The sequence below is a fragment of the Sinocyclocheilus anshuiensis genome, unplaced genomic scaffold (genome assembly GCF_001515605.1).
Source record: "Sinocyclocheilus anshuiensis isolate Anshui unplaced genomic scaffold, SAMN03320099.WGS_v1.1 scaffold1849, whole genome shotgun sequence".
NCBI classification, from domain to species: Eukaryota; Metazoa; Chordata; class Actinopteri; order Cypriniformes; family Cyprinidae; genus Sinocyclocheilus; species Sinocyclocheilus anshuiensis.
The window spans coordinates 74,994-88,382 of NW_015541038.1; the positions used below are offsets into that span (position 1 = coordinate 74,994).

Sequence of the window (13,389 nt, forward strand, 5' to 3'; positions counted from 1 at the left end):
TTCCTGCTTCACACACTAGACTTATGTTTCTTGTCAGCGCTGTGAATCCTGAGAAATAAAATGCATCTAAATATTTATGTTTTCAACATTGATAACAATCAGAAATGTGCAAATCAGCATATTAGAATGATTTCTGAAGATCATGTGACACTGAAGACTGGAGTAATGATGCTGAAAATACAGCTGCGCATCACAGAAATACATTACAGTTTAACAGGTATTCACACAGAACACAGCTGTTTTACATTAGAATAATATTTCACAATTTTTACAGTATTTTTGATCAAATAAACACAGCCTTGGTGAGCAGAAGAGACTTCTTTCAGAAACATTTGAGCACTAATGTAGTTGCTACTGGATTTGGAAATATTTTGATAAATGTTTTGTCTCGCATAAAATACATCAGGGATATATCACATATAAGAAGAAACAAAGGGTTAAATTTCATCGTGTTGCAGCTTTTGATTTAAAAAATGTTTTAGAAAAGACGATAAAATTAGTGATAAAATAAGTAATAAAAACCAGTGATTTAAAATTTAAATTTGCTTTTCTAATGAAAAACTAAACTAAAACCAAAAAAAACAAACTAAACTGAAATGATACATTGAAGATAAATATAGAAATAAAATAAGCAGCAACTATCTGAAATAAAATGTATTTTCTATATTTTATTTTATTTTTGTTAAAGCCTTTTTCTTTCCTGTTTTAGTTGTGTTTAAACTAGTGCTGCATGTTCATCATTCTGCTAATATTTTACAATGAGGTTTCATTAGTTAACATGAGCAGTATTTCACAGGATTTAATCATGTTAGTTAATTCCAACATTTGTGACCCTGGAGCACCAAACCAATTGATATTTTGATATATATATATATATATATATATATACTATTATAGTTTTTATTAATATTATAAATTAACTTTTACTCTCAGCTTATTAGTTTTCTATTTAGCTTTATTTTTTTTATTTTATTTCAATTTTAGTATTTTAACTAATTGGTAACACTTTACAATAAGCTTTATTAGTTAACATGAGCATACCCCAGCGACTTAACACTGCTTTTGTGCTCCAGGCTCACATATTACAAGTTTTAGGTTTTTTATTTGAAAAACAATTAAGGTTTAAATCATTAGTCATTTTTATATTCAATATTCATTGTCCTTTCTAAAGCATTATTAAGATCAAGAGCTGCATCTGATTTTAAGATGAACTAGATAAAAAAGTTTAAGACAAACTTTAGGTTGGCTTGAGAAAGCCTAGCCTGAAAGTTTAAAGCAGCTGTAAAAGCCTGAAGTTTGAAAATTTAGGTAGATTAGATAGATGTTGATGACATGTTTCTATCATGATTAGCATGTTTTTAACATGATTAGCCTGTTACTATCATATTGCTGGCATGATTAGCATGTTAATAGCATGTTGCTAGCATGATTAACAAGTAACTAGCATGCTGTTAGCATGATTAGCAAAGTGACTAGCATGTTATTAGCATGACTAGCAAGTGACTAGCATGTTGTTAGCATTTTCTAGCATGATTAACATGTTACTAACATGTTGTTTGCATGATTAGCAAGTGACTAACATGTTGTTAGCATGATTAGCAAGTGACTACCCTGTTTCTAGCATGATTAGCATGTTACTAGCATGTTGATAGCATGTCGTTAACATGATTAGCAAGTTAATAGCCTGTCGCTAGCATGATTAGCAAGTTACTAGCATTTTGTTAGCATGTTGCTAGCATTTTGTTAGCATGATTAGCAAGTAACTAGCATGTTTCTAGCATGAATAGCATTTTTCTAGCATGATTAACATGTTACTAACATGTTGTTTGCATGATTAGCAATTGACTAACGTCGTTAACATGATTAGCAAGTAACTAGCCTGTTTCTAGCATGATTAGCATGTTACTAGCATGTTGATAGCATGTTGTTAACATGATTAACAAGTTAATAGCCTGTCGCTAGCATGATTAGCAAGTCACTAGCATTTTGTTAGCATGTTGCTAGCATTTTGTTAGCATGATTAGCATGTTTCTAGCATGAATAGCATTTTACTAGCATGATTCGCATGTTGTTAGCATGATTAGCAAGTGACTAGCATGTTTCTAGCATGATTAACATGTTACTAGCATGTTGCTAACATGATTCGCATGTTGTTAGCATGGTTAGCAAGTGACTAGCCTGTTTCTAGTATGATTAGCATGTTACTAGAATGTTTGCTAGCATTTCACTAGCATGATTAGCAAGTTACTAGCATGACGTTAGCATGTTTCTAGCATGATTAGCATGTTACTAACATGTTGCTAGCATTTTATTAGCATGATTCACATGTTGTTGGCATGATTAGCAAGTGACTAGCATGTTGTTAGCATGATTAGCAAGTGACTAGCATGTTATTAGCATGACTAGCAAGTGACTAGCCTGTTGTTAGCATGTTTCTAGCATGATTAACATGTTACTAACATTTTGCTAGCTTGATTATCAAGTAACTAACGTGTTTTTAATAAGCTACAATCTAGAAATGTTGAGTAATGTTAGCGAGTGTTTGTATGTCAGGCGTTCGACATGCAGAGGGATCTTCAGATCACGCCGCGGCGGCTGGAGTACACTCGAGAGAAGGAGGGCGAGCTCTTCAGCTCTCTGATGGCCATCGCCAACCGCAAGCAGGAGGAGATGAAGGACATGATCGTGGAGACGCTGAGCTGCATGAAGGAGCAGCTGCTGGAGGACGCCGCCAACCTGCACTTCACAGGTCAGAGGTCAACCTCACAGCTCGGTTCATTCAGGTTGCTTTCTGGATTTCATTGCTAATTTAGCTTTTGTTTTTTATTCGTTTTACAGATTTTTTTAAATCATTTTCATTAGAAAAAGTCTTAAATGATTGCTATTATGTTATTGATTTAGCTTCTGTTTTTATGTTTAATTATTTTTCAGTTAGCACAGAAGTCATGTAGATTTCATGAAGGTTTTTGTTTACATTGTTCATGCTTTAATGGGCAAAATAAGAGTTTAGTTCATTGTTTGTTTGTTGTTGCCATAGTAACCGAGGCAGGAGCTCATTTGCATTTAAAGAGACAGACACGAAGAGCAGTTTACAGCATGTTAACTTCCCCTTTACTAGCGTGTTTGTGTGTGTGGATCTGCTGTGGTCAAACGTGACTCTCTCTGTGTGTGTGTGTGTGTGTGTGTGTGTGTGTGTGAGGGGAAGTACGCCAAGAGCATCTGCTCTCAGTTCAGGACCAGACTCAACAGCTCCCACGAGGCCTTCGCCGCCTCGCTCCGACAGGTCAGTGCCTTCACACTCTCACCGCTTTAGTGCTCGCTTCACTCTCCTGGAGTTCATTCTTTCTCATATGTGTCCCTGGAGCACAAAAGCAGTGTTAAGTCGCTGGGGTATATTTGTAGCAATAGCCAACAATACATTGTATGGGTCAAAATTATACATTTCTCTTTTATGCCAAAAATCATTAGGATATTAAGTAAAGATCATGTTCCATGAAGATATTTTGTAAATCTCCTACCGTAAATATATCAAAACTTAATTTTTAGTAATTAGTAATATGCATTGCTAAGAACTTCATTTGAACAACTTTAAAGATGATTTTCTCAATATTTAGATTTTTTTGCACCCTCAGATTCCAGATTTTCAAATATTGTCCTATCCTAACAAACCATACATCAATGGAAAGCTTATTTATTCAGCTTTCAGATGATGCATAAATCTCAATTTTGAAAAATTGACCCTTATGCCTGGTTTTGTGGTTCAGGGTCAGATTTGTTCTTTATTTGACTTTATTTTAATCCAAACAAAGGACTTAAAGCTCTGAAAGTGTTCATGGTGTTTAAATACTTGAAGGCCACAAGCCACTGTTTTCACTCAGATTTTTGTAATAAATAAATAAAATATGATTTAATTGTAATAAAAATAGGACTTATTATTTTTATTAGTTGTAGTTTTTATTATTTAATTCATGTTTAGAGTTCATTAAAGTTTGTTTACTTTAATATTAAAATTGTAATAATATTTTAATAATATTTTAATATTTAAAATGTAACGTCTTTATATTTTAATGTTAATATTTAATATATTTTATTGTTTACATTTTATATTAATATTTTGTATATTACATTATTTCCATTATTCCACACACACATATATATATATATGTATATACACACACAGACACACAAATATATGTATATATATGTGTGTGTGTGTGTGGGTATATGTATGTATGTTTTTTTTTCATATTTAATTTCTCCAGTATGTTTAATGAGTTTTAATATGTAATTTATACATCTATTTTGTTATATTTTATTACATGTATTCATAATAAATAATTTTTCTTATTTCATTATTTTATTATATATATTTAATTCATATGTAATATATGTTGTTATTAGGAAATGTTATATTTTAAAATATTATATTTTACATTACATTAATTCATACTACGTAGTAATTTTATTATTTATTATATTAGGTATTTTATTATTTATCTGTATTTAATTATGTATGTTTTTTTTTTTTTTTCATTATAATAAATAAGTCATATTTAATATCTCCATTATAATTAATATTCAGTTCATGTTAAATTGTATTTTAATATTTTACTGGAATTTTTGCATTTCTTTTTTATTATGTTTTTCAGTAGTATATTAGTTTTGTCTGTTCTATTGAGAATCATTGGTGTTGTTATCGTGATGAAAGTCCTGTACCGATGCGTGTGTGTGTGTGTGTGTGTGTGTGTGTGTGTGTCACTGTGGGTGTGTGTGTTGTGTCTCTGTCTGTGTGTGTGTGTGTGTGTCTCTGTCTGTGTGTGTGTGTGTGCAGCTGGTGCAGCTGGGGCAGCAGAGGTCAAAGTGCGCTGGCTACCTTGCTCTTCCTGGTAAGTGATGGCTGATGTAATTGAATCCATAGCTACACACAGCCTTAGTGTTTTAAAACCTGGTCCCTTTCAGCCTTCAAAGTGAACTTTGAAGTGAAAGTGAAAGTGGGACTGATAATTGTTTTGAGCACAAGGAACTATCTAAGCATACTCGGATCCCTTTTAAAGTGAACTGAACTGAGACCACATGAGAACATGTGCACACCAGCCTTCAAGTAGTCATCTGGCTCAAGTTTGGTCATCTGACATCTGAAGCAAATACATTCTAACCTGTTTGCCCTATACATTTGCTAATTCTATTTTGTTTATTTGGGTTATTTTATACGGTGTTTGCCAAACAGCAGTTATTTTTACAAAGTGAAACCTCCCATTATGAACCAAATGTAGTCCAATTAAAATGGCCTGTGAGGTGGACTGAACCAAAAACAACTCTTGTCTCTTTGTGTTCACATTATGAGTTCACTTAAAGATGATGCAGATCACTTTCTAGTCCACTTCAGCTCTTATGGGGTCTTAAGCCCAATTCATAGTTACATGTAGATGCGACGCAGATGCCTTTGTTGTGCCATTGCGTCTTTGCTGACCCCCTCTGCGGCCGACATAGAGGCCTTTAACCACATCATTTCTGTGCCCATCCCGTTGTGGTGAGTATTTGCATAGCGACACGGTTAACCCGATGCAGAACTTCAAAGGGTTGACTGTAGGGATGACTGTGTCCAAGCGACTGAGTCCAGTAGTTTTCACTTGGAACAAAATGACTGTTGCTTGACAAACGCCATATAAAATAAACCAAAAGAAATTATCCAACAGAAAAAGGGTAAACCTTTATTTTTTCGGCTTCAGATGACATATCTTCAAACTTGAGCCAGAAGACTAGTTGTGAGCTGTAGGCTGTACTGTATATGCTGTGTGTAAGATGACTTGTGGACTATTTACAGTGGCAGAGTCTGGGAGGACACCTGGGAGCCGGCTAGCAAATTCGCCTGATGACCAATACTGTTGTACTATTTGTTTTGTATATATTTGTCAATAATTAAATTCACTATTGTTACATTTTATGATTTGTCTGTCAATCATTGACTGCACTGAATAATTAATGTGTCATGACTTTGTGCTGTATTTGATGGGAAAAGTGAGATAGCGGAAAGTTGCATGTAGTGACAGTCAAGTCAAGTCACCTTTATTTATATAGCACTTTTTACAATACAGATTGTATCAAAGCAGCTTCACAGTGATAACATGAAAATAATACAACAAAGTTTCTTTCTAGAAGAAAATTACATCCTCGTCCACCTTAAGGCAGATTAGCAAGCCAAACTAAGCAACTAAGCAAGCCAAAAGCCAAGGCAACCAGAACAAGTACCAAATTGGCATTATACTAACTGATCATGAAAATTTTAGTCAGTATTGATGGTAATTTTGGAGCAAAGTAAATGGGCCCCTATCCCTGGTGACAGATGCCTCCCGCATCAGGATGTATTACTGAAAGACTGCATCCTTTTTTACCTCTGATCGCTAGCACACAACACTGTTTGTTTTTGTTATCATGGTTGTCTGTTCAGAACAATTATGAGAGTTCTTAAGACATTTCAAACATTCCCAATGAAGAGAAGAGGCACATTTATCAATTTTCATCAATGGTACATCGGTCAGCAATGATTTTTCAGGTCAGGAAAGAACTATGACAAAAAATATGAAAGTGAATTGAAATCACACAGCGTCTGAAGCGCCACTCAGGCCATTTTTTCATATCCTTTGCCTCATACAAAGACAGATTGGTGTCAAATTTCACAAATAATTTCCTCATCCTCTGTCAACAATCAACATACAGTATGTGCATGACAGCCGATCACTGCGAGACATTCTGCTGCACGGTGAGACACACACACACGGATCACATGGTGTGTGTGTGTGCGCGTGTGTGATGTCAGTCTGAGTCCGTGTTTGTGTGTGTTTGTCCTCAGGAAAGCCGAAGATGGGCCGTGAGCTGGGCCGTGGTCAGTACGGTGTGGTGTATCTGTGTGATAGCTGGGGTGGACGTCACCCGTGTGCCCTAAAGTCAGTCGTTCCTCCTGATGACAAGAAGTCAGTCGTTCCTCCTGACGACAAGCACTGGAACGACCTCGCGCTGGAGTTCCACTACACACGGTAACACCACTCCAGTGCAGTGTTTCTAATTACATTTATTGTTTAAAAATGATGACAATAATAATACTAAAATGTAATTATTATTTTTATTTATGACTTTTTATTGAAAGAAAATAATAATAGTTCATTCAGTATTTTTTATTGTATTATTTAATTAATTATTTAAATAATAATAATGATAGTGCTTATCATTTTTATTATAATTGCTATTAGTTGTAATTTTACTGTTTTTATTTCTATTATTATTAATTGTATTTTTAGTAATTAATAATAAGAACTTTTTTATTTTTTACTCAATACAAATAGCAGTAGTATTTGTTTTTATTATTGTTTAATCATTAAAGTTCTCTGTGTCCATCAGGTCTCTGCCTAAACACGAACGTTTAGTGAATCTCCACGGGTCGGTTATCGACCACTCGTACAGTGGCGGCTCCAGTATTGCGGTTTTGCTGATTATGGAGCGATTACACCGAGATCTCTACGCGGGACTGAAGGTACCATCACAACAACGGCTGTCCGTTTGTCTGTCTGTCTGTGGTTGTGATTGACGTGTCTGTCTCTCTCAGGCCAGTCTGTCTCTGAAGGAGCGTCTTCAGATCGCTCTGGACGTGGTGGAGGGGATTCGGTTCCTGCACAGTCAGGGTTTGCTGCATCGTGACATCAAGCTGAAGAACGTTCTGGTGAGGAACTGTGTCCACCATCTGATTCTCTGTGACGAGAGCACATCATAACACTTCATAACTCATCATAACACTTCGTAACACATCATAGTGCTTCACAATGCATCATAACACTTCATAACGCATCATAGTGCTTCATTACACATCATAATGCATCATAGTGCTTCATAACGCATCATAACACATAGTGCTTCATAACACATCATAACACATCATAGTGCTTCATAACGCATCATAACACTTCATAACGCATCATAGTGCTTCATTACACATCATAACACATCATAGTGCTTCATAACGCATCATAACACATCATAGTGCTTCATAACGCATCATAACACTTCATAACGCATCATAGTGCTTCATTACACATCATAACGCATCAAACACTTCATAACGCATCATATTGGTTCATAATGTATCATAACACTTCATGACGCATCATAGCGCTTCACAACCCTTTATAGCTCTTCATAGTGCTTCATAATGCTTTATAGCCCTTCATAATGCTTCATAGCACATTGTAATGCTTCATAATGCTTTATAGCCCTTCATAACACTTCATAGTTCTTCATAATGCTTTATAGCCCTTCATAACCATTCATAGCGCTTCATAATGCTTTATAGCCCTTCATAATGCTTTATAGCCCTTCATAACGCTTCAGAGTGCTTCATAATACTTTATAGCCCTTCATAGTGCTTTATAGCCCTTTGTAATGTTTCATAATGCTTTATAGCTCTTCATAAACCTTCATAGCGCTTCATAATGCTTTATTGCCCTTCATAACGCTTCATAGTGCTTCATAATGCTTTATAGCCCTTTCGTAACCCTTCATAGTGCTTCATAATGCTTTATAGCCCTTCATAACGCTTCATAGTGCTTCAATATGCTTTATAGCTCTTCATAACCCTTCATAGTGCTTCATAATGCTTTATAGCCCTTCATAACGCTTCATAGCACTTTGTAATGCTTCATAATGCTTTATAGTCCTCCATAACCCTTCATAGTGCTTTATAGTTCTTCATAACCCTTCATAGTGCTTCATAATGCTTTATAGCCTTTCATAACGCTTTATAGCACTTTGTAATGCTTCATAATGCTTTATAGCCCTTCATAACCCTTCATAGCACTTTGTAATGCTTCATAATGCTTTATAGCCCTTCATAACACTTCATAGTTCTTCATAATGCTTTATAGCCCTTCATAATGCTTCATAGTGCTTCATAAACCTTCATAACACTTCATATCCCTTCATCACGCACTATAATGTGGGTTTGTGTTCTTCTGTGTAGCTGGACAAACAGAACCGGGCGAAGATCACTGACCTGGGCTTCTGTAAACCCGAGGCCATGATGTCCGGCAGTATCGTGGGGACGCCCATCCACATGGCACCAGAACTCTTCACAGGTCACTAACTGGTCGCTTTCTGCGCCATTCCTTACACTGGCCAAACTATTAGCATTTTCATTCAATTAAAAACAATTAAAATAGCAAATAATAATAATAATCATATAAATAATATTTCATGCTCATTTCTTCTGTTTTATATGTTTAGATTACCTTTCTGTCATCTAACACTCACTTTAATTTTTTAATCTAACAGTCTTCAGCAGATCTCCAAATGATTATCCATACTGTTCGCTATAATTTTAACATCAGGTCATAAAAATTATTCATTTTTAAATAATTTTAATATTATAAACATGTTTAATTTTATGGTAATTTAATTAGCCAAAGTACTATGCAATTTCAATATCAGATGATAAAATGATTTTTAAATGATTTAAAAATTTAAAGTAATGGTAACAAAGTAGTATGCGATTTTTAATATTGGACAATAAAGTGCTAATTTTTGAAATTATTATAAATGATGAAAAAATGTTCATTATCATGGTAGTTTTTTTATATTGGTCCATGAAAATGATTGACAACATATGAACTTTTTTAAAGATTTTTTTATTTATTTAGAAAAACCTTACTGTAGTTATGGTTTACGTTACAGTTTCTGATTGTACGTGTGCTTGGGTTTTTTTCGCGCAGGAAAGTATGATAACTCCGTCGACGTGTACGCGTTTGGGATCCTCTTCTGGTATCTCTGCTCCGGCTCCGTCAAACTCCCAGAAGCCTTTGAGAAATGCTCCAGTAAAGACCAGCTGTGGACCAACGTCAAGAAAGGTAACGAACCCCAGTCGGCGGATCGCGTTGACGTTGCGCTGTGAACTCTGGGTAAACTCCGTGTGAATGCTTTATAGCCCTTTCGTAACCCTTCATAGTGCTTCATAATGCTTTATAGCCCTTTCGTAACCCTTCATAGTGCTTCATAATGCTTTATAGCCCTTCATAACGCTTCATAGTGCTTCAATATGCTTTATAGCTCTTCATAACCCTTCATAGTGCTTCATAATGCTTTATAGCCCTTCATAACCCTTCATAGCACTTTGTAATGCTTCATAATGCTTTATAGCCCTTCATAACCCTTCATAGCACTTTGTAATGCTTCATAATGCTTTATAGCCCTTCATAACCCTTCATAGCACTTTGTAATGCTTCATAATGCTTTATAGCCCTTCATAACCCTTCATAATGCTTTATAACACTTTATAGCCCTTCATAGTGCTTCATAACGTTTCATAATGCTTTATAGCCCTTCATAATGCTTCATAGTGCTTCATAAACCTTCATAACACTTCATATCCCTTCATCACGCACTATAATGTGGGTTTGTGTTCTTCTGTGTAGCTGGACAAACAGAACCGGGCGAAGATCACTGACCTGGGCTTCTGTAAACCCGAGGCCATGATGTCCGGCAGTATCGTGGGGACGCCCATCCACATGGCACCAGAACTCTTCACAGGTCACTAACTGGTCGCTTTCTGCGCCATTCCTTACACTGGCCAAACTATTAGCATTTTCATTCAATTAAAAACAATTAAAATAGCAAATAATAATAATAATCATATAAATAATATTTCATGCTCATTTCTTCTGTTTTATATGTTTAGATTACCTTTCTGTCATCTAACACTCACTTTAATTTTTTAATCTAACAGTCTTCAGCAGATCTCCAAATGATTATCCATACTGTTCGCTATAATTTTAACATCAGGTCATAAAAATTATTCATTTTTAAATAATTTTAATATTATAAACATGTTTAATTTTATGGTAATTTAATTAGCCAAAGTACTATGCAATTTCAATATCAGATGATAAAATGATTTTTAAATGATTTAAAAATTTAAAGTAATGGTAACAAAGTAGTATGCGATTTTTAATATTGGACAATAAAGTGCTAATTTTTGAAATTATTATAAATGATGAAAAAATGTTCATTATCATGGTAGTTTTTTTATATTGGTCCATGAAAATGATTGACAACATATGAACTTTTTTAAAGATTTTTTTATTTATTTAGAAAAACCTTACTGTAGTTATGGTTTACGTTACAGTTTCTGATTGTACGTGTGCTTGGGTTTTTTTCGCGCAGGAAAGTATGATAACTCCGTCGACGTGTACGCGTTTGGGATCCTCTTCTGGTATCTCTGCTCCGGCTCCGTCAAACTCCCAGAAGCCTTTGAGAAATGCTCCAGTAAAGACCAGCTGTGGACCAACGTCAAGAAAGGTAACGAACCCCAGTCGGCGGATCGCGTTGACGTTGCGCTGTGAACTCTGGGTAAACTCCGTGTGTGTTTGCTGCGTTCAGGCTCGCGGCCGGAGCGTTTACCCACGTTTGACGAGGAGTGCTGGCAGCTGATGGAGGCCTGCTGGAACGGAGACCCTTCCCAGAGACCCCTGATGGGCATCGTCCAGCCCAGCCTGCAAAGCATCATGGACCGCCTGTGCGACAATTCTGACCAAAAGAGCGGCAACCTGGAGGACTCGAACTGACACTCGTTTCCCTGCATGCTCCTCTGAGACGCTAAAGGAAAACAGCTCGTTTGTGTGTATAAAATGGACAAATGTTGCTTGTCTGCCTCTGAACAAACCTGATCACGCGTGTCATATTCAGCGCTGCTCGTCACGGATCCTCTAGAACAGAGTTTTACATGTAGTCGAGTTTGTGTTACAGATGAACCGCTGATTTTTAGATGGTGTTTAAACTGGTTTACATTATCCTGAGATTACATTTTTTAATAAAATCATTTGGACCAATTCACTGCCGCACTGCACTGATTTAAAAAGACTATAGCGTCTGGTAATGGTCGTTTAAAGTAGAGGTTTAGTGAGCTGATGTGATTTATCATCACTGAGGTAATCACGACAGATCTTACTCACAGTGATAAGACGTTTTATTCCGAAATATGAAGGTTTTTTTTTTTTGTACGGGGGTGTCTGATTTAATTTTATAGATCGTTTTTTAAAAATTATGTACTGATGTCAGTTTCTTTTAAATATTTGATCAGCGCGCGTAAATCTGAAGTCGCGCGTGCGCAGTGCGCCTGACATGTAACGGACAATTTCTGAGATTTGAGACTTTTCCAAAACAAACACTATGACAACGACTTATGTTGATTTAATTTTAATGTCAGTAACCAGAGTAACGTTACTAATATTGAGATCAATATCGTGATCAGATTCGAAGTTTAGCGTCTGAATTAGCAAACAAAACAATAATCGAGTTTCATAATTTCATATCTATCGCGCTCTTTATTTACTCTTCAAGTAAAACCTTAAAGTCGAAATGAATCTTTCTGCTCGGTGGTTTGTCGAGGTAAGTCTCAGCCGTACTTCTAAACTAACTGTAGGTGAGATGAAAGTATTAAACTTTGTTAATATTTTGATACTTTTGACGTTATTCTCAACATATTATGAATTCCATCTCACAATGCTACGACTTTATTCTGGTAACGTTAATCTGAAATGATTTTGTTACATGGCACTAAAATGCAGTAATTCAGTATCTTAATTTTTAAACATTAAAATAACTTTAATTGGACTCTTTAAACGTATTTTTTCAAATAAGTTAACATGCTTAAGATCATCTACGACTGAATCATGTTTTTCAATATGTTTCCCTTACGAGAATTTACTATGGTTTACTATAGTAAAAGTGTAGTAGCCAAGTTTTTTTTTTTTGGCTGATTGATTACCATTTCTGTAATTACAGTTTTATTACAAATAGCATGGTTAAAGTCACCTTTATTTGTATAGCGCTTTAAACAATACTGGTTGTGTCAAAGCAGCTTTACAGTGTTAAACAGGAAAATAGTTTGTCAATAATGCAAGAAGACAATAATAGAGTCATTTTCCAGCTAAAGTCAGTTCATTGGTGATTCAGTGATGCCATCATCCACTTCAGCTATCTTCAGTAGTGTCTGTGCAATCAGTCAAGCGTCCCCAACTAAGCAAGCCAGAGGAACCAAAACTCCATCGCTGAGAGAAATGGAGGAAAAACCTTGGGAGAAACCAGGCTCAGTCGGTGGGCCAGTTCTCCTCTGACCAGACGAAACCAGCAGTTCAATTCCAGGCTGCAGCAAAGTCAGATTGTGCAGAGGACTCAACTGGTTCCTGTGGTCTTGTCCCGGTGGTCTCCGAGACAAGGTCTTTACAGGGGATCTGTATCTGGGGCTCATCTAGTTGTCCTGGTCTCCGCTGTCTTTCAGGGCTGTAGAGGTCCTCTCTAGGTGCTGATCCACCATCTGGTCTGAATACGTACTGGATCCGGGTGACTGCA

General features: G+C 35.9%; 2 protein-coding genes and 1 long non-coding RNA gene across 3 annotated transcripts in view; 2 read left to right on the plus strand and 1 right to left on the minus strand.

The window, feature by feature from the left end:
* Positions 1-11,871, plus strand: part of LOC107690561 (dual serine/threonine and tyrosine protein kinase) — a 26,297-nt gene extending 14,426 nt beyond the window's left edge. Inside the window, exons 4-13 of the mRNA XM_016488930.1 lie at positions 2,554-2,749; positions 2,902-2,906; positions 3,200-3,312; positions 6,732-6,760; positions 6,851-7,034; positions 7,396-7,528; positions 7,601-7,714; positions 9,008-9,122; positions 9,756-9,890; positions 11,419-11,871. Of these exons, the coding sequence (XP_016344416.1) occupies positions 2,554-2,749; positions 2,902-2,906; positions 3,200-3,312; positions 6,732-6,760; positions 6,851-7,034; positions 7,396-7,528; positions 7,601-7,714; positions 9,008-9,122; positions 9,756-9,890; positions 11,419-11,603 (1,209 nt within the window). The 3' untranslated portion in view covers positions 11,604-11,871. The remainder of the gene's footprint in view (positions 1-2,553; positions 2,750-2,901; positions 2,907-3,199; positions 3,313-6,731; positions 6,761-6,850; positions 7,035-7,395; positions 7,529-7,600; positions 7,715-9,007; positions 9,123-9,755; positions 9,891-11,418) is intronic.
* LOC107690542 (uncharacterized) lies at positions 4,845-5,942 on the plus strand. The gene is made up of 2 exons (XR_001634454.1): positions 4,845-4,886; positions 5,825-5,942. It is a non-coding gene; the product is annotated as an uncharacterized LOC107690542 (long non-coding RNA).
* The window catches only part of LOC107690562 (cadherin EGF LAG seven-pass G-type receptor 2-like), a 52,073-nt gene continuing 50,404 nt past the window's right edge, over positions 11,721-13,389 (minus strand). Inside the window, exon 28 of the mRNA XM_016488931.1 lies at positions 11,721-11,744. Coding sequence (XP_016344417.1) covers positions 11,721-11,744 — 24 coding nt within the window. The remainder of the gene's footprint in view (positions 11,745-13,389) is intronic.